We start from the raw sequence: 22,525 nt of genomic DNA, 5'->3' as shown, positions 1-22,525 counted from the left end.
ACTATTTCTATTCTCCACAATGTAAAACAAAATCAGATTTCCTAACCAGCTATCCAGTCTACCGCAATGCCTTCGACCCTTCCAACCCCATTCGTGATGATGTCTTCCTTCCATGTCTGGTCCCTCCTGGCTCTGCTGATTCTATTTAAGCCCATGTCGGTCCAATAAATGGTATCATTTTCTGTAAAAAAGGACATTTCCAAAGTAAACCACTGACAGCAATTACAAATCGCAGAGAGTTAGCAACTACCGAAATGCTGTTTTCACGTTTCATGTTAATAAATATGGTCCTGCCTTTATTTGGTGCTGTTCCCATGGAATCTGAAATGTCTTTCAGAATGTGCGATTGTCTTCAAATAATTTCTATGCGTTGCCACCCATATCAAGATGTACTTCACAAGCTGTTCAGGGCAGAGCAATAGTCAGTTTCGTCTCCCCTTGCATTAACAGAGCATGGTGAGTGTGGGAATTACCATTCACATAATGACAGGAGAGTCCCTGCTGGAATGATGAGAGAGTGGCCTGCAGAAGCTGACATACTCCTGGGAAGTGCAGTGAAATGAAATTAAAAACATGTACAATGCAACTGGTGAATATTCAAGAAAACGTTTATCTTAAAAATCATAATATATGGAATATTAATAGACTGTAGGTGGGGAAATTTGGCAATTGGTGTTTAAGCTGTGTTTCTGCCCAAAGAATTTCAGGGTGTCTCAGTGACTACAGCACAGAGTTACTCATATACATGCAACCATCAAAAATACTGCACTGGCACTCTAATAATATGACAGCAATGAACAATGGAAACCTATTGTTTTAAGCTTTTTAATAATGTAATGCAAATATTGTGCACATACAGTAAACAGTTGTTCCATATTGTTAAACCGGTGTTTGTCTTTTCAGATGTTATACAGTATGTAATGCAAAAAGAAACTTATAAACGAACATGGCATATTAATATTGTGAGTTGCTTTGGACAAAAGACTAAATCATCAAATGTGAGGAATATTTCTTTGCTTTAAACCTTTCTACAAATTCCCACTTAAATGCATTAGTGTCATCAACTTGAATTTCTTTAGTTTCTCCATTTCCTGTGTTGTGCATGTTGTGCAAGAAATGCATGACTTGCTGTCAAACCTGAAGGTTAAATGTCTTTAATAAACTGTCAAAGAAAAAAAATCATTATGAAAGCTTTGTGCGTTACATAATTAATCTTTTAATTAAAATAAAATTGAATTCCAGAGCAATTTCTTAGACAAGTGCATATGCTTGTATATGCTGATATAAAAATAACTAATTATATACAGCACTTCATTTGCACAGTGGATCAAGGTTTTCAACATCGTAAAAAAAACACATCACAATAAATTCCCCCAATATCTATAGAAGTAGGACAGTTATGCAACTACAGTACATTTCTATCTAAATTCTTTACTTTACCAGTACCCTCAAATCATATTGTTGTTCATTGATTCCTGAGGTATTAAGCTCTTCTTCAGAGTCTGTATAGTCCTGAACCTACACTATTCTGCTATATTTATTTTGTGCGTTTCTAATTGCCTAAGGAGAGGTTCTTAAAATACCTTGGCCTTCTTGCGAATAGAAATAAGCATCCATTCCTTTGCTTTATATCTGGGGTCATTTTCATGCTACAATATAAAAGCCTGTCCTTTCTGACACATTGACTACATTTCTGATTCAATTCCCCCTCACATTTCCAGTAAATATTCATATGCCTTAGCCTCAAACTTTAATTGCACACCCTCTACACTTGACTGCCTTGTGCACTGACTAATATGGAGGCAGAGGTATTAGTGTACAGTATACATTGTGTATTTGTATAGAAGATTTTAATTAACTGATCAACTCAGATATAAAAACAGATATTGTTTTTATTACCTACAGTATCTACAGGCACTCCAGCAACAGCCCCCATACCACCCAGGGAAGCACGGGACACATAGACAAGGCAGCACGCTCACCTGTAGAGTTCATTCGAGATGCGCAATCTCAAAGTTAGCAAACTCATCTTGCGCTGACATAACTACAAACCCAAAAGCCAAGAGACTTTGGCTAAGACCCTCTCCCTCTCTATCAGTTGCGCGCCATCACTTCAGGAATTCTGGACACAAAGTAGTGGCATGAACAAATTGCTCATTTTTCTGCATATTAATAATTCCAACACAGCATTCACTCAGCAGAACACGGAAAGGACTGCATATGAGAGGAGGCAAAGTGGACAATATACGTAGCTCATTTGGGAGTTTGTAGTTAAGTGATCTAAGGATCTCATTCAGCCATTTCTTGAAAGAAACCAGTGTATCAGTGTCACCAATGTGGCTGGATAGCGTGTTCCTTACTCCCACAACCCTTTGCATAAAGTGCCTTCTATTCCCAGTTTTAAATGCCAACTGGGGTCCTCTGGCCCCAGCTTCATTGCTGATTCTGACATCACATCACATGGCATTTTTCACACTTATTTTTTCCATAAACCTTCCTGCCAGGCCTGTTCCCCTGCTGTAAGTTTCTGCCATGTGCTTTAGTATGATACTGTTGAACACATTGGATTCCATTGAAATACAGCCATATTTCATTCACTGGTTTGACTATTTTTTTTAGAGGCTATACTTCTACAAAATTGTGCTACTTCTTCAAACATGGTGACAAACTTTCAGCCCTGTGCTTTTTTAAATAGCTGTATTTTAGCTGTAGCTAAATTTTAAAATGATCGAAACTTACAAAGAACAAAATTACACATCACACCAAATGTACACATCACACAAAAAAGCATTTTACTCAAATTGCTGAAAAGCAGCACTTTATTTCAATTGCACTGTAATATACAGTATCTGTTTCCCTTTGGGTTCTACAGTTCCTCAGCATTGTTTATAGTGTATGTTAAAGGTGAGCATGCAATTTCCAGGTAGGGCTCATGCATTACCAAAGTAATCATGGAAAACAAAGGATCCAACATGTTTTAGTCCACCTCTGTAATCATTCTCTCTTCTTCAGGGATAAAGCAAGCAAACATGTTTTTCTCCTTCACTTACTCTGTCAATGGAGTGAAACAGAAGCACCTAAAGCTCATTGTGAATCCTTTGCATAATTGTATAATGGCTTTTCTTTAAGAGTAAAACATTACTAAAGCATAACAAATGCTCAGTTTTAAAACCTGAGTACAGCATCTCCATTAATGCTAAAAGCACTTTAAGAACATAAGAGGCTTTTCCATTTCTATGTACAATGCCATAGTAATTCTCAGAAACCAGCTGTACATATAGTGCCCTCCAATATGACCAGTAAATACACCTGGCAGTCAACTGTCTCAATACTTATGTTCTCTTAAAATGGGGGATGAAACACAAAAGTATTATTATTCTTAAATGCTAAAGCACATATGTTTAGAAATACCCAGACATAGAAGGTGACATTCTATACTTTTGCCTCATATTAATCTTTTCACCTCAAATCTGAATTGCTTGACTGTACAGCAGATACAGTATATCAATTTTGACTTCACTGTCCCAGTACTTATGGAGGTCACAGTATGTAATTCATTAACCAAAATGCATTATAGTGAAAGAAAGCAATGAAACACATTATTTTTTTCTATTTTTTACATTTTTAAATAGTACATAAATTACAACAACATTAATACTAATAATAGTAATAATAATAGGTTCAAAAGGTGACCTGTCGTAATGTTTAAACTTTTACTGTTGTAAAAAGTTTAAAACTTTTTGACTAGTATTGAATATCATGGCAATATATATGGCACTTTTGGTGAAAATGCAATTACTCATACAGTATAAAGCGCAATGAAAATCCCCCTATTTAGTCCACATTTAGACCTGAAACCACATTAGATATTCGATTGAGTCTAAATAAAAGGCAAACCTAACTTGATAACATACACCACAAAAGCAAACTACAGTATATACTGTACAGATGCAGCCATCTAGAATATACATCAAATGTCATGTCAGTGGAAAGTGCACTGCAGTATATTGTGTTTCAGCCCTTCACTGCTCATAGAAGATTGCTAGGGGCAATTGTTCCACTAGATGTAACTGAAACAGCTACTTCATTTAATCTATTTTTTAAATCTAATAATCATATTTCTTGAAAATAGAACAGTACATATATTATATAATCATATAAAATACCCATCCCAGCTAGCATTTTAAAATGTAACATGGCTATACAGTTTTTTTTTCTGAAAAGATTACGTCATGAATAGGGCCTGGATAGAACCCTGGTTTTTCAGTGTGCCTGGTTTCACAGTAATTCTCTGAAAACACTGAATGGAGTGACATTGAACTAATCAAAACTTAATTTGTTAATATTGCAGTTTGACGTACAGCAAATCCTTAAACTACTACAGCTGCATGTGGTTGTCAGACAGTACAGTATTAAATGTGTATTCAATTGTTAATATTGAAATTTGCCATTAAGGTACAGTACTGTATGTACTGCTCAAAAAATTGTTATCACTTTAACAATCGCTCGCAAAACTGGTGTAAGTCATGGCATCTCAATGAAGGCAGTCTGCAAAACTTGTAATACTGTAGTTAATGTACTGAATGGATATCTGTGGATATTACAGTACATCATGGAATTCCTTAAAGTGTGTGCCACGTGGGGAAATATATATTTTTCTCCATGTATTCAGCTCATACATGATGAAAAACTACATACTGTGAAGGAGACGATTCCTGTGCTGTTTTAAATAGATCCTTTAAAAAACTAAAATTATTTTTTATTTTAGAATTGGAAAATTAAGAAATGTCAAATGTATTCCTCTTTTGTCTCTGTCTCCTCAAGCCAGAGTAAGTAGTCAAAATATATAACAAAGCCTGAGGGGTGGCCTGCAGGAGAGCATGATTGAAAGGCAGATCAGCACATTGGTGTGAAACACAACATGGTAATTCCTGAAATTCAGGGAAAAAATGTACTTGTCACTAGCTATGAACAAAAAAACATACGAGGTACACCGCAATTAAACCACGAAAGCGTTATAACACTATTTACACTTATTTTTTCATTACACTACATTTACCAGATATTAAACTGAGAAGAAAATATTGTTTTATTAAAATTCATCAGATATCCAGTACAGTGCGTTAAGTGGAATAAACTGTGTACTTGCACCCAAGCCGGGGAGCCAGGAAGTGGGAGGGAGAAGAAGTAACATACTGTCCACACAGTCCACACAGCCACCAGCGGAAAAATCCAGTGTTTGAAAAGAGCTTTCATGTTTTTTTTTCATTCTAACTGGCCCAGTGTTCTTTTGACTGATAATTATATCAGTTTTTCATTAAGCCTCAAAGTGGGCATCATAAACACAATAAAGAGCGTAATGAGCTTCTGATTTGTGCTTCTTCATGCATCAGGGATTATAAAAGCAGTGTGGCCTATCACCTGCACCATCCACTGCAAGGCGACAATGCAACCCTCAAGACACATTGCATTGCATTATTGAGGTTCAAGACTGCACATTCTTCACTACCTTACCTTTATCATTTATACATCCATTTATATTGCGACACCATATTTCAAATGTCAATTACTTTGTGAGAAAAACACAGAACAATTATTACAACTGACATTTTTAGAAACCTACTTTTTATGTGCAGTTATCCACAGGCAAGAATAGGGTGGAACAGTGGTGTTCATCAGGTCACACTGTGAGAATTACTGTTCAACATTTATTAATGCTAAATTCCTGCTCATGACCACATAAAGCAGATTGCCACAAACTCAAAATACGTTTACTGTATGCATTATGTGTGAGTATTGGATTCCACCTTTCTTTGAATAAAGAAAAAACCCAAAGAAAAACAAACAATTATATATACTATTTGTAATGTTATGTTCCCTTTTATAGCTAAACTGGCAACTCTTGTGGTTACATTAAGATATCATTTTGAATAGCTGGTCCAGCTCTATTTGTATTATGAAACAGTCTATTCAAAATTGAACATGAAGCATTTCCTTCATAGCACGTACTGTATTGTAAATAAAATGTCAGTGACACAAGCCAAATATATGAACAAAAATATATGAAACTACAATTCCTAATGTGCAACACAAGAGAATTACATGAAGTCATTTCCACAGACACCCAGATAGTACCGGACAGTATAGCATCGATTAATATCATTCCTGCAGATTCCCTTCGTCTAGATGAAGTTATATATTATAAACAAGGAGACATCTGCATGACACCTTGTGCATTCTGATTGAGTTTTTTTTTGTTTTTTGCTACTGTTGGATGTGTTCTTGTAAAAATGCGATTGTAAGTCACTTTGGATAAAAACATTTGTCAAATGAAGAAATGTAAATTTAGACTAATAGCACAATTAGAACAATTATTTGACAAAAACGTGAGCACTAGTCATCACACTTGCCTAATGTTTTCATATATGGAGAAGTTTTATCCTTAGAAAATAAATTATATTATAATGTATATAGCAGAGTTAATAAAGTACAGCTTTGAACTGGGTGATTTCTACCCTTATCTGTATAATAATACAAGTTGTGTGATTGAAACCTTACCAAATGATAATCTATGTTAATGCATACTGTACAAAACCCTTCTGCTGCCCCAGTTAAGCATAACAGACATCTGTGAGTGGAAACAATTTTATATCATAACAGTTATATACATGTATGGAGAGAGGCTTGAGTGAAGAGCTGCATCAGCATGCATGCTGCAAAGGAACATTGCTTGATTCCTTTCTAACAATGCAAAGAAAAAAACACAATTCTTCAACTGCTCAACTCTACAGCTGAAACATTTTTTAACTTTCCATTTTATAGAAAGAAATACTACTCACTTTGCATGCATATATGTACACTATATATATATAGTTACAGCTACTGAAGTGGCTGTTGAAGTCTCTCAGGATCTAGGAAACAATGAGATAATACTGAAGTGTCTGCCTGAGAGACAACAGATCAAGAGGAATCTGGTTTACTGTGGTTAATTTAGTTCTTGATTAGTCATTAATCATTAAGAGTCTTCATCAGTGAGAAACCCGGGATAGAGGAAGCAGGTAACGAAGCAGGAGAAGAACACGTAAGGAAGAGTGACACAAGGAAAGAGAAGGAAATGTGTGCCAGGTGAGAGGACCTTGTTCACATCAACCAGATTCTAGTTGTGTTTGAGCTTTGTTAAAGGAGCTTGCTGTTTCTTTTATTATAGGAAACTCTTATTCTTCTTTATAAATGATAAATTAACTAAGTAGCTGCTGCTGGAAGAGGTGTTAGTGGGCCAGCAGGGGGAGCTCACCCTGCAGTCTCTGTGGGTCCTAATGCCCCAGTATAGTGACGGGGACACTATACTGTAAAAAGGCGCCGTCCTTCGCAGGACACGTAAAACCGAGGTCCTGACTCTCTGTAGTCATTAGAAATCCCAGGGCATTTCTTGAAAAGAGTAGGGGTGTTTCCCCCTGGCTTTCACCAATCATGGCCTCCTAATAATCCCCCTCTCTGTACTGACTTCATCACTCTGCTCTCCTCCCCACTGAGAGCTGGTGTGTGGGGAGCGTTCTGGCGCACTACTGTATACTGTAAGTCACTGGGATAGCTAGATACAAACAAGCTTTTCACAGCTCGAGTGGTAAGAGTTCCATCACAAACATATCTGACAGTACCAACAACATTGTTTGGAGCAAATGGTCACCAAACCCTTTAAAACATGACTTGATTTACCTGCATGGAAGTCCACACCCACAGCAAACAGGGTTCCTGTTATCGGCATTAGAGCTTCCGTACTGTCACCGGGGTCCAAAGAGATTCCTCTGATTCCTTCATGAATTGAGTACATCAGGAAGGATCCAAGGCCTTTGTTTGAAAATAAGAAGAGTGCAAAATTTATTTCTAGCAAATCAAATATTTTTCTGTTTGTTTTTGGAGGCACAAACTGAAGCAAAGCAAGGTTTTTTGGGATTTAACTTCCCCTCTACCTTCACAAGACATGCGGTCACTTCTCAGGCTATAGCCCACAGTGCACAGGCAGCTTCTGGAATTCTCAGATGTTGGCAAACAGAGCTGGGAGCAGCCTCCGTTGTTTAGCTGACAAGGGTTTCGTCCTGAAGGAAAAACAAGGTGATACCATAAACCCCTCTGAGGAGACCTGGGCATCTCACCCAGACCTGTGGCTTCTCCTTCCTTAAAAACATCAAACTGAGAACTGGATGTCTACATAGCAAGATAAGGATTGTGCAAAATTAATTTGTGAAATCTAGTTAAAATGAAATAAATTGAGTAACATTTCCATTTCTTATTAGTGTTATGATAAGTCATCAGTAACACTAGTAAGTGACATCTGGACCTTTCCAATGGAACCTACGGATTTTATTCTATAGTTGCTGTTTACTGTGCCCCAGGGCTAAATTCTATCTGCAATCATCTAGAAGTTTGGATACAACCACTTCTGTATGAGGAAAGGATCCTCCAAGATTGTACCTGTTTGCTTACAGTACTTCTGGATTCATCCCAGCACTGCAATAGTTTTTGTACAGCAGTGACCAAAATATTCTAAATTAAGCCTTTAAAGAAATGCTTTGTACAATTTGAACAGAACATTCTTTCATTTAAATCCTACAATTTTAACTTTATACAGTACATCGTATTTATCATGGAAGATATAAATCTACTTAAGTTATCATCAGACGGCACAATAAAACATTTTGTAATATTTTACATGTATTCTGCTATGCAATTTCTTAAAAAGTACCAATTTCCCTTCAGAAATCTATGTTGGATATTAAATTAACATAAGTAATTATATCAATACCATCCATTGGATGCTAAAAGCCATTTATGTAGGTTTTGATAAGGCTCTTAGCAGGGTTGAAATAAGTTTTTCCATACACATTACTTAATCCATTTATTCATTTAAAGAGTAAACATATAAGTATGCTTTGTTGTTCTATAGATTTGACTGTGAATCCTGAATATCATAAAGTACAATTCATACAAAATTAATCACTGATGTCATTCCTCCTAGGTATAAGCTGACAAACTTTAAATTCTATTGTAAAGCTTTTAAATTCTCTTTTAATTAAATATAATTCAGTTTTCATACATAACAAAATCAGGGGTAGGTGTTCTTAAATATTATGGAAGCTCTAGGCTTTTGGGAGTCTAATTAAAGATAAAGCTGGGCTACATGGTAAAGAAATTATTCACCCAAATGATTCAGTTCATTTGAAGTACAATAAAAAATATGCCATCAGACTTTTTTTCATAATCAATCATTGTGGAAGAGAGAGGATTTTTTTCATTTTTCAGTGACTCATCCATATCATACTGGCACCTTTATCTACAATATAGACTGTGCACCCATGTGCATGCATAATTGTGCAATTATGTAATTACTTTACATGCTTAAAATAATTTTCAAATTAAAGGTGGTGCTTTCTAAAGTTACATTTTCTCTTAAAGATATACTGTATGAAATATTTTCCAGGAAATTCTATTTTATCTCTGGACCAAATGGAATTATTTTTCAACTGATTTTAATTAAGTTGTTTCTTCCTTCATAAAAACAAGCAGGGGATATATCTGAGATTTAAAAGCAACAGCCTCTCAAGTACTTCTCTCTGTTCCTTAGACACCTCATCACAGGCACCTCAGATGGCTAATTTGAAGCAGAGTAATGAGACATCGCTTTACTCCCATGTGGTCTGTGTCAAAAAGATAAATGAAGTAGCTAATTGGTCTGAGAAAGTTTGGAGAGGTAGTAAAAAGATTTACCTTAAAGACTCCTTAATTGCCATTTTTTATACTAATGGAACGTTTAAGGGATCTGCAGCAACACTGTTAATGGACCCGTCATTAATATGGATGATTCTGCCAATATTTCACTAAATTGAAGGCCAGGCCTCCACTGTACTTAAACTCCAAACCATGCTTTATGGATTAAAAGGTGTTTAGTTCCATTTCTAGTTTCTCAGAGCAATGCAAAAATCAGAAACACAAATTTTGCTAACGTGTCTGTAGTCAGGTGTTTCATCTCCTTGACTGGAAGAGGGCTGAGTAATAGTCAATCACTCTATGACTTCACCAGGTTACAGCATTTCTGCTTTGGTTTCAGGCAGCTTATGTGAGATCCTCAAGCTTGATTTAGCTTATAATGCACAATGTCTTTCAGCAAGAAAAATTACAAACGTTTATTTCGTTTAGCTCATGGAAAGATTAAACTAGAAGGGGAGAAAAACTGATTTATAATATTAATGATATCACTAATAAATATGTGAGCCACCATGACATTAAAAGGACATTTTTGCCCCACATATTAAGTCTATTAACAAGGTGACAATGTGTAACACACAAACCAAATCCAATTAGGGCTTCAAAGGTCTAAATTTCTACATTTAACTTTATCTACCTTTCGAGCTTTCATGTAGTCAATAGAAACAAAGCCAGTGTTACCTTTCTGTCCCTCCTTGTCATATAGTTTCATGTGAACCACGCCTGAGGTCTTGTTTCTCAGAATCACAGGGTTTCTCCCATCTCTCTTGTTGACAGTGCCAAGCCGGGCTGAGCTTTCATCCGCCCACCACAGTTTCCCACCTAGAACACAGCTCAGCGTTAAAGACTGTGAGGCACTTGTTCGATCAAGTGGTGCCTCTTGCATTCAGGAACGTTCTATACACAATTCAATAAATCACTCTTTCCGGACAGTGTTGTTAAAACATCACCTTTACATACATACACTATGATACCTGTACAGATACTGTACTTTTCTGAGACATCTGAGTTACCACATTATGTTCTGTCAACTAATGTCACTCCTCACATGAAGGGGTAAAAATAAACTTGTTCTTTTTCTAGCGCTGCAAACAATACAACATGAGCAAGAATGGGAGGAATAAACTGCAGATGCATTATGACAGTGAAGGTTTGATTTTCGAATTTTCTTGTGTCATTTAATAAACATGCATTATTGTTTTTGAAACACAAATGATTAAGTAGACCCATTTACAGTAGACACACAAACAGAAGTTATGGAATGTGAGATTAAACTGCAAGTAGAAAAAATAGCTTTATATGCAAAATATATCTATTTTGCAGAAAAAAAATTAAACCTTTTCCTGTTTCACTAGAACAAAGAACCTAAAAATTAAGCATAGTTAACCTGTTGTATGTTCACAAAAAAAGGTTTCTACAGTTTCCACAAGCTTATAGTCTTAATATCAATAACATTATCTTATATACAGTATGTACATCATTAAATACATGATATTGAATATATATCTCAGTATTTAAATTTCTAATTAATCATCTTTAATGTATCATACAGAACTTTCAAGAGGAGACATATTCAAGGGGACCAGGAGCAAGGATTAACTTTAAATTCTCAAGAGTCTTGTAAAAGGTCATTGTGTATGGTTAATGCATTAGTTTAAATTGGAGATTTGAAGTCCAAATGCAAAAAAGAACCAAAAGTATCACATTCTTAAAGTAAAATAGTTAAAAAATAGGAACATTATTAAAACCTAAAAGTAACATGACCCTTATAAAACAGTTAAAAATCACTCAATCATCTTTGAGTTATTGACAAATAGGTTTAAAGGGTGATAAAGCTCCCTATTTATCTTTTTTTATCAAAGAAAATAATATATTTTCACACATCCTCACAACTTAAGCCCATGTATGCTTCCTGGCAGTGATCCTGTCTTTTGGGAATAAATGTATTTGTTTGTGAAACATACTGTACTGCATGCAATGCAGTGAGGGACACCACACAAATATACAGTATATCAGTCGATTTACATACAGGCCAATATGAATGTGAAAAGAGCTTTACTCCGCCAATGCAATAAAAAAGGGGAAAGATTTAGATTGATTGTTCTGGAAGCTGGCAAAGTGAGTCTGAAAGCATAGAAAGAAAATATTCAAAGAGCCTCTAAAGTCTCTTCCCTGGGGGAAAAGAAAGAACCTAAGATATCTGGCCCATTTAGGAATTTTATTATACGCTTACAGCACAAGAGACAGGACAAAGCAATGAGTGTAAACTGCCTCAGTGGTCCAAAAGTCACTGAAGCACAGCCCCTCGCAGGCCGATCGACAGTAAGCTTTTGCCTCAGAGCTGAAGTGGCTACAGCAGGGTAAGGTGAGAGAGCGGCGTCTTGAGACTCCGTGCACACCACAGGTCACTATGCAGCATGCGTCTTAAGGCTCCATGTGAGAAATGAAAGGCTAAAAAATGAAAACCCCATACAGTACATCTTTTGTACAAGTGACTGCTTGTGTTTTTGATTGTATAATTAAGGATAATGGTATTTTCACAAACAGCTCCCAAGATCTCAGTGAGATGAAAGCCATGAAATTAATTAAAATGTGGAAATAATGTATTAATAATTAATGCCCTGTGCTGTTTGTACTACCTATTTGTGGACTGCTTTGGATGCAGAAGTTGATTATGCATGTTAATATTAACCGAAAATGAGAAATGTACATTCACTATGAAAAATGTGTAATTATAATTATCAGAAAACATAATAATTCAGGAATTACTAAAGTCTTAAATTGGATGATATTATTTAAAATCTTTATACTGCAATAATAGTATCCACAGAAAAACAGAACAGGCAATAAACCTTTAAAATCATATAGCATATAATAAATAAGATTAAATATTGGAAGTGGGGAATGGGGAAAAACTCCTAACACATAACCTGTGCAAAACAGTAACAATTAGAAAATTATGGCCATGTGTTAAAGACATTCAAGTGTTGATCAGGACATTGAAAATCAACACTCTAGGTCATAGAAATTATGTTATATTTGTGCAATAAAATAGTGAAATACTTTTGGTCACCACATGATATAAAAATATTGCTTTCAATCAGTTCAGAGAAGAGCAACCAAATATAATCTAGGACTTAAAGGAATGCTCTCTGTTGACAGGCAGAAGGAACAGAACAGAAATGATATCAAGCGGATCTGATTCCTGTATTTACAATCCTGAAAGGCTGCAACAAACAAACACAGTGGAATTATTCAGAATCAAAAGTGAAACACAATGCAGAAGACACAAATGGAAAGTACCTGGAAGTGCCTTTGACTTGAAAAACTGAGAACAGGAGGTTGTTACAGTACCAGCATCCAGCCACCAGAGGGCACCTATACCGCTACATCAAACCTCATCTTCTCAGGGGAGGCGTAGATCTTCCAGACTTCATTAGCCAATCCCAGTACTCCTTCATCACCACGCCCCCACTCTCCAGCCTACTTAAACCCTGAGCTCTGCTCCAACCCAGCTCAGTATTAGCTGTTACTTGGTGGGCTACTGTACACACCACCACAGCCTTTTAAGAACTGTCATTGCACTTAATAAAATGCCCAGTCTAAAGTGTCAAATTAAGTTATTTTATATAATCTTACTATCAGTAAATTAACCTGATCATCCACATCTTCATTCATCATGGCTTGAACAAAACTATTAACTTAATGTAAAGAACTGAGAGTCTCACTGAGAGGTTGGGTTGTCCAACTCTCTTCCTATGGAATTTAAAATTTATCAATTGAACTCAATACTATACTATAGGTTTTTCTTACTATAAATACAGTAGCACTGTGCTTAATTCTTAGCTTTTCCAATTTCTTGACTCATGATAATCTTACTACTGCCCTCAGTTGTCTTTGTCACAATGTCTTTTTCCTCCCTGATAGGATTTATGATGATATGTTATCACTCATCTAAACCAAACATACTGGAATACAAAGATATTTTGAGAAAGTGAACGCTAAATAGGTCTGGCAGTTTTACAACACTACAAAGCAAAACCATCTAAAGAAATTTCAAATTCCATTTAGCACATATAAAGTCACTGTAAGGCAGTAGTGTTGTGCAGCAGTTTGATCTACTGATGCCCAACCAGTGAACAATGGGTTCAAATTATAGGTAGGATGCTGCTGTACCCTTGAGCAAGGCTTTTAACTCAGTCAGTGCCTTGATGTACAGTACGAACAGGTTTCTAGGTCATCATTTTAAATGACCGTTTGTTCTCCTTTCACTTATCAGCTTAAATTAAACAAAAAGTAAACAGTGTTCCCATATAAGATACACTTATCCATCACATTGGTCACAGTATACAGTAGCTTCTCACAGGAAAGAATTTGTAAACAGAATGAGCACTTTCACAAGTTTTAACAGTAAATACTGTATGGGAATTGTTACTAGAGATGCACTGTCACCAATGGTAACAAGATACTGTAAGAACAGATTAATGTAAGATGCATCAGTATCACTTGAGCATTGATGGTAGGTAACCAATGACAATATCACTTTGGGAGTCATAGTTTCACAGATATTTTAAGGAATGGGGTCTTGTGTATAAAGATTTATTCTGGGTAAACAGCTTAGGCAGTACATTATATGTTTTGTTAACAATGTACAGTACTTAGCATTCAGTTGAGATAGGTTTTCTTTCTATTGTCAGCTGCAGAGTTATCTGTTCTACACAATCTGAAGCCCATCTATATAGACCAGAACAGCCCTGTGTAGTTGTTTACCACTGCTGGTTTGTGTAAAGTGCAGAGAGCCTCATCAGCTTTACATTTAGCAGTGAGGATCACCCCCACACACACGTTTTCGAGAGGAATAGATCAAATGGGCAAATCCATTTCAAAGTTGCTTACAGAAACTCATACTGTACCTTTAATTTGTGTTTCGTTTACATTTATGTATTTCAACATACAGTACTGTAATGCAGTACTTAGACAGCAGAGCATGCTTTATCTCCAGAGTTTCCTCTGCTGTTATCTCCCCCTCAGGCACTATTTTGTGCACATCATTAAACAGGGCTAAGGCTAGCTCACCACATCTTTCTTCAATCTTTCACATACAGTAAAAGTGATTACAACTTGACCAGCTAGCATATAGATCCACCCACAGTACATGGGTGTTAAAATGATTTTTTGCAAAGTCATTTTTTGCAGTAGTCAATTTCAATCCAGAACAGCACACAGCCACTATCTATGCAAACTTTGCTACTGTATGTACAGTTTGTTTGTATTTTCATTGCAGTAAAAGTAATCTTAACATGAGATCAACATCAATCATTTAGTTCTATTATCTCCCGGTGTGTCTCATTTATATTTTGCTTTGTAAGCCTAGCGTCTCCGCTGTTCCAGGCTCAGCTTTGGAAGATGGATGTCCGAAGGCCCGCGTTCCACCAGGCTTAGAGGTAGCCTGAGGGCACAGGCCTTCTCCCCGACATCCTGACCTCTGAGCCCGGGGTTCGGAGCGCCTGGTCCCGTCATGTTTTTATCTTTTTGTGTTCCTGGTCTTGGTTACCTTTAGGTAACCTTGGTTACTTAAAAGCCCGGGGATTTTAATCGTCTTTGTCTTCGTCTTCTGGATTTCGGACTGTACTTTGACTACCCCCCTGGATTTGCCTGGACTTGGTTACCTTTATTCATTCCCCAGTGCACCCGATCACAAGCTGTCACCACTCACTGTCTGCACCAATTAAACCCTTGTGTGTCTTTTCCTGATGTCCGTCTCCAGTCTCTTCCGGATTATACTGTCTTTATTGCACACTCTACCCGGCTCCCATGACACCTTCAGGGAGCTGTGATTTTTTAGATCCCTTTTTTACACAGTGCACTCGGCATTCAGGTTCCTTAAAGCCTCTGTTGGTGGCTACTGTCGCTGTTTACTTAAAAATAAAAAAATAAAAAAATGTGTGCTTGAGATGCCTTTACATTAAAGGCACACAGGTATACAGTATAATCTAGATAACATGATCTTTACTTTCAGTCATTTATTTGAATTTTCTGTATATTCATACTGAATGTTTTTATTACAGTATGACATACTAATTTGTAGAACATGTTCAAATGAGATCTTTAAAAGTTTTATATTTGGTAGGATTTCTTTCTTGTTATCCTCTGGAAGAGCCCCACTAATATGAGTTATATGTTATCTTATCTGGTCCACACATTCTGGGCCCATGGTTGTCAAGTCTGATACACTTTTTTCTGTGAATTGGGGAAATAATTGAGGAGAACATGACAACACCATGATAACATCATAATCACACTAAACTAAAGTGGCTGCTAACACAGCAATAGATAGCATGTCCTCCAGAGGCTCAGTAGTAAATCCCTTCATCAATTCTTTCCCAATCAAGAAGATGGAGGTATTGAGGTCAAAGACTTGTAGATCTCAATCTTCTTCAATTTACACATAGTGCTCCACAAAGATGATACCAGCAGTAATCCTTAAATAAAGCAATACAAAAAAACTCTGCACTTGCAATGAATTATCAGTGGGGCGAAAATCAAACTACAATATGTTGCATGTCACAGGCTAGCCATGACTCTTGTACTGACAAGATTATCCAAAACATACTCCATGTAAATGATTAAAAAGCTGAGGAACAATGCTGGCTATCTTTTAATTTATTGTGAATCAATGCATTCTATCTTACATGGTTTATGAATCCTGCATCTGGTTTCATGACATTTAGCACAGAACTTGGTCCAGGGTTCGATCCCTGACTGGGGTGCACTCTGTCTGAGGCTTGTACTGTATATTTTTCAGGTGTTCATTTGGCTTCAAACTATCCCCTCAGATTTCTTCCTAAATTGTAAAATATGCCGGCGAGGTCACAGGTCACAGTAATTGGTTTCTTTAAATCAGGGCTAACTCCATCCCACAGTACATTTTTGCCAGTGGTGAACCAAATGAATTTTACTTACGGTACATCATGCACTTCTCAAGAACAAGAACATAAGCCAGAGAAAGTCTCTGATTTTGCATTCCTGTTTTTCTTACACTGAAATCTGAGGATTAATACTCTCAGTCCCTGTCAGGCAATATTCTGCCTGGATTTAATTTAAAAAGTGGTGATTTGGCAAAAACTATTGAAGAGTAAAATTGTTTTCGGTGTTCATTGTTTTAATATTACAATCTGTTGACTACATAGGGAACTAATATTCATCATCTAATGTCTTTGACAAGCCACCACGGTAATTTTGTCAAATTAGCAAATACTGCATACGAGTCAGGTATTGAAAAGATGTTCAAATAGCATTGCCCTCATAAATAAAGCACTTATTAAATTCAAGCCTTCAATTGAAGGGCAAGTGGAAAATCAATTCTCTCTGCAGGGGTGTTTAACCAAGAGTGGACAAATGATTATTTTTTGTACAGTATGAGCAAAAGGCTGTTTATCTCATTTGCTACAAATCTGTGTCTGCATTCTAGGGATACAATGTTCTCTGATGTTTTGAGGCTTTTCAGAATGAAAAGTCTGGTAGTCTGCAAGGAAAGATGCAATGTGACAAAATTGCAAGATTTAAAAATTGAATATCAATGCAGGAAAACATGTTTAAACTGAGCTGAGAGGAGAATCTGTCATCCTTTCTTATGTTGCAGTAGTGATAGTGAACAGTTGGAAAATGTGTTAAGCGGTGCATGACTTAAATTGGTGAAGAGGTCTGCCCAGAGAAGAGAAATCCTTTCATTTCTGTAAATCATCTTTATGTACAATCATATGAAGAACTGAAGACATTAAGTATACCCTGTTTATCCATAAAAAAAGCTTTGACATTTTTTCTTGCACTCACAGAAAGCAATGATGAAAGTGATATGGCACAGTTCATTTTTATCCTAATGCCTTAATAGTATAATGATGGTGAGGATATCTTTGTAAACCTTTGTGAAATAATGGATGTTTCTGGAGTAGACTGAGCCAAGTTAACAAGGTCGACAGCTGATAGAGATCTATGCATGGGAAGTAAGACAGACTCATTTGCTACATAAGCAGTAAATGAACAGGGTCTCGCGAATCCCCTGCATAATTCATCAGCCAGCATTAAGCTGCAAAGTGTTACAATGGAATTCTGTCATAAAGGTTGTAATTATATGTTGTTATTTTATTTAAGCTGCTAATTAGTTTTTCTTGTGTTTTTTCTTCAAAGTTAATTTCAAACTTTCATTTTTCTACACCAAAGTTGGACAGAATAAGACAGATTGTTTTAGCTAGTGGCCTGACAATCTAAAACATGCTCACTATGAGAAGTATTGGGTTCCATTTCTTTATGTTTAAAATTTATGTCTGTGGGATTTTAAATCTGCTGTATGCAACATCAGTTCAGCTTCCACCATCAACACATAAATATGTCAGCAAGCAGTATTTTAAGAACAGACATACTGTATACTTAACCCCATTCTGGTAGTGTTCACTTAAAAACCTTTGTGTAGAGATACTCTATATATTCAAAACATGGTGGAGTATTATATACACAATATACAGTACATAATACTTTACATTAGTAAAATGTAACACGATAAAACTATAAAGACCTTTGGTTAAGATCCTGAAAATGTGCATTAGAAACATTGATGTTAGCAGAGAACACTTCAAGAGGATGAAGATCTTGATGAGTATGAATATTCCCTACTACCTACAATACAGTGGTCACAATACACTATTCAAATAGCACTTTTGCAGCAGTGGTAATTGTATATGCATATTGTGTAAAGCCACACTATAAAAGCTACCTCCAATATAAATGAAGAAGTTCTTTAAAGCTCTTGTTGTTACACAGCTTTTACACAGCTTATCAGAATAATTGCTGGTGCAAAAGCAAGACACAGCCATGCAACACTCCACTCAGAGCGCTTTACAGGTAATGGGGTGTGCAGCCCCACCTGGATGATGTGATGGCAGCCATAGTACGACAGTACGCTCCCCACACACCAGCTATCAGTGGGGTGGAGGACAGAGTATTAAAACCAATACATAGATGGGGATTATTAGGAGGCCATGATAGGTAAAGGCCAATGGGAAATTTGTCCCCTACCCTTTTTTGAGAAACTGGGATTTTTAAGGTTCTAGTGACAGGGAGAAACAAAAATATCGCTTTTACATATGCAAAATAATATAAAGCTTTGCTTGTCTAGAAACAAACCACGACTACGAGTTACAACAATCAAATGTCACAGAGATGAAATCCAGATGAGGTGGCAAATTTTCTTCATTCAAAAGCAACTGTAAGTCTCTAAACACGTCCTGCAGATGAGAAAAAAAAAGCCCAGGAAATATTTCATATAAAAAATAAACTGATTTAATAAATACAATAAAAAACGTGACTGGTTAATAAATACATTTCTCTTTGTCATATGCATGAAAATGTGACTGGAGTACAGGATGTCAGCCGTCCTGATTAACGAGGAATTGCATTTTACATTCCAGCCAAGATAATGACACCATTGAGATGCAAAAACACTTGAAAATTGTTAGGTGCCTATACTTCCATAATACCATTATAATGTTTTGGAGCAATGGGCATTCAGTTCACTTTTACCATGATATCCGTATGATATCTCCTATAATAGGAATTAATTGCATGTAAATTACAGAGTAATTACACCATAATTAAAGAATTTCTCACATCGTTCAATAGTATAATCCCCTGACTGGAAGTAAACCTAGTCCAATACATATTATGTGCATGATAAATAATAATGAATAAAAGTAGAAACGCAAACAAATTAACATATGCTATCAAACAAATGAAAAGTCATATGTACAAATTGTGCTTCCTTAGGATTTGCCATTGACTACTGTAGTTGACTGTCCTTCCCAAATCAAGACATTTCAGATGTGAAAACCTTGCTTTATAGTTTTTTTTTTATTAACAGATTTGGATGTTGAAGCAACAAAGAAACTATTTCCACCATCCCATTTATTTAATTGCACAGGTTTGAATGTATCTTTGATAATGAGCCTATATCACCCCCTAATTAAAACCTTGTTCATGAAAATGAGCACCAGTGTGCAATTTAACTATTACAATTATCAATTTAAGTGGGCAATTAGCATGAGAAGAAACTGTGTAGGGAGACAACGTCAGTTTTAATGTAACATGAAATTGCTTTTTTCCATTGCATATTGTTCTTCTGAGATTTCTTCCAGGGCTTACCATGTTCTGTCTGATGGGCCATAAGTTTTCATTAATAGCAGTGCAGGTACTTGAAGATGACAACTATGTACTTAACTCTGGGCAAACTGCCTAAACGTGGTATATACTGTAAGACAGATCATTTGAAAAAACGAAGCAATTAGCTAAATACCAGATAATAGCCTAATCTACTGTCTATAAAGTTCATATGTGGTTTAAAGATTTAATTTTTAATTCAATCGCAGCATAATTCAATTTTTAAAGCTATACTGTACATAGGAGGTGTACACTTGTATGCTATGATAGACAAAATTATTGCTTCTCCTTCATTTTAAAATAGCAGTACAATGAAACTGGAAATACTGTAATACAGATATTACTGTATGTCCAAATGGTGGCTGGGTGACTCACACTTGTCAAAGGCACTGTACCTGCTATGCATCAAGTTCAAAACATCACCAAAACAGTGGCAGGAATTTAGACATGCATTTTTATAAAACCTATTATATAAAAATGCAAAAGAACACAATCCATCAGACACTTCATTTGTCTCGTAGCACAAGCCAAGTGCTAAGGATGCTCTTAGAAGATGCCATTGTAAGCTTAAAGTGATCTCAGCACTTCTCTTCAGTTCACTATGCCTGACCTTACTTATTTCATGAAGATCATATCCTATTTACTTGTACAGTATACTTAAAAATGAAAGTCAAAACCTCATAAACCCTCCTTAGATTTAACACTATATAGATCGTTGTGCTGCCACGTAAAAAACTGAAAATTCCCAGGATATCACCCATGAACTTCTCAGATCAACTGTCTCTGCAGGCATATCATCCCTTCTTCACCTACTGCATCCTCAGACTGTACAGGTGTAGCTCCAGGCAAAGCTGAATACATTAGCCAAGACAGCCTTATGAACAGATAAGTGGAAAGAACTAGATCTTCTACTATACTCATTAGTATTCCTCGTTTACTTTTTTAGTGAGTTTTGATTTGATTCAGTTTTCAAAACAATAAACTACTGTAATTTTTTTTCGTGTTCAAAAGACCTTCAGTATGTGATGTTATTCTGTTATTTTTATCACTCCATGAAACTGAAAAATGAATACCTTCAAAAGGAGGTTTCCTATATAAAGATTAACTTAGTAAAAGACTTAAAATCCTTAAAAACTTCAGTACCATAATGTGACATTTATAGATAAACTTGAGTTTGTTGGATGTGGGAGTAATAAATTGGAATCATTTCGTGAATCTACATTACTTGTGAAAATGCACCATGATTCTTGGTACAGTATGAAGGTAATTACTACACAGCTGTAAAGGTTTAAGCAATTACACTACCTTGCTCCATAACGCACAGAGAGCTCAACAGACCAGATGAGAACAGTTTATGATGGATAATTAACTAAAACTGCAACCCAATGTAATGAGCTGTAAGGCAGTATGTCTGTCATAACTGGAAGATCATGCTCTGAAAAAAGACATATAATGAACTACGGTAACTGAAGTGATTGCCTAGATGATAAATTAAAATGAAATAATAAATAACAACAGTCTGTTTTGGATTAAGATGCACCATCAAGTGAATAAATCACTGTGTTAGAGATTACAGAAACATTAATTTTAGGAGGAAGCAATATTTCACTGCTCTGAGAATCCAATACATAATTGAGACTTCTCATGCCACTTAACTGTCAAGGAACAGCATTGAACCAAACAGCACATCAGTGTCCACGAAGAAAAAAAAAACACTGAAAATGGTATTATCCATCAAGAAGGGACTTGTGTCACATTGACCTCTACTAAAGACCATTAGTTGTCTTATGTAGCCATTATCCTTGTCTTATAACTACTCACTGCCAAACAACCCAGCTGTTCTACAGTGCAATGGGTAATGAGTGCAAATCACATCACCAGGTTTTCACCTTTTAATATTTTGTAATTAAGTATTCCAGCTATCAACAAAAGATACCTTGTTCTTTCTGTTAACATTACCAGCCTCAGACATGTTGCTCTCTGACAATATCACACCTTTGCTGAGTCTCCATCACCTTCTGCTGATGGTAGCATAGATACAGTAAGACCAAATACAGACAGCTGCTTCCACTTGATCAGCTGTAGAAATACAGAAAGTGCCAAATGTGCACAGCAAGTTGATGAATTTATCAAAATCGGGAACATTCATCCATTTTCCAGGGCATCCCCTACTGTAAAGCAGGGGGAAGAAATCTATACATGAGTGCAGCTAGCATCATACAGATAGGCTAGATCACATACAGTATGCTTCAAAAGCAGAGATATGATATGAAATTTTCAGCAGGAGCATGATAACGTTGGCTTGTTCTCTGCATGCAAATTTAAAGCCTTCTGTCCCTGCAAAATTTGAGGATCACAGGGATGAGATTCAAGTGTCTTTCTGCAAGAGCTTTCCCTTTGCTCATTATTTGGATCATCCTCATTGAGAAGCCAAGCACTTTTGTGATCACTGATATAGGACTTTTCACTGATATCTAGCACATTCTGGGCCTGACCAGGATTGGAATAGGAGACCTCTAAGGAAAACCAGGTTGTGCTATGAGTGGTGCAGGTG

General features: G+C 36.2%; 1 protein-coding gene across 4 annotated transcripts in view; it reads right to left on the bottom strand.

Moving 5' to 3' along the window:
• LOC148649503 (low-density lipoprotein receptor-related protein 1B-like) overlaps positions 1-22,525 on the bottom strand; it is a 469,917-nt gene that overhangs the window by 146,291 nt on the left and 301,101 nt on the right. For all 4 annotated transcript variants that reach the window (XM_088606296.1, XM_088606292.1, XM_088606294.1 and 1 more), the window contains 4 exons: positions 10,444-10,584; positions 7,971-8,096; positions 7,717-7,848; positions 47-181 (listed from right to left, as the gene is read on the bottom strand). In XM_088606296.1, coding sequence (XP_088462422.1) covers positions 47-181; positions 7,717-7,848; positions 7,971-8,096; positions 10,444-10,584 — 534 coding nt within the window. The remainder of the gene's footprint in view (positions 1-46; positions 182-7,716; positions 7,849-7,970; positions 8,097-10,443; positions 10,585-22,525) is intronic.

Source organism: Lepisosteus platostomus, chromosome 14, assembly GCF_059453375.1.
Source record: "Lepisosteus platostomus isolate fLepPlt1 chromosome 14, fLepPlt1.hap1, whole genome shotgun sequence".
Taxonomy (NCBI): domain Eukaryota; kingdom Metazoa; phylum Chordata; class Actinopteri; order Semionotiformes; family Lepisosteidae; genus Lepisosteus; species Lepisosteus platostomus.
The sequence above is the reverse complement of the archived record's forward strand: the minus strand, read 5'-3'. Positions and strand labels throughout refer to the sequence as shown.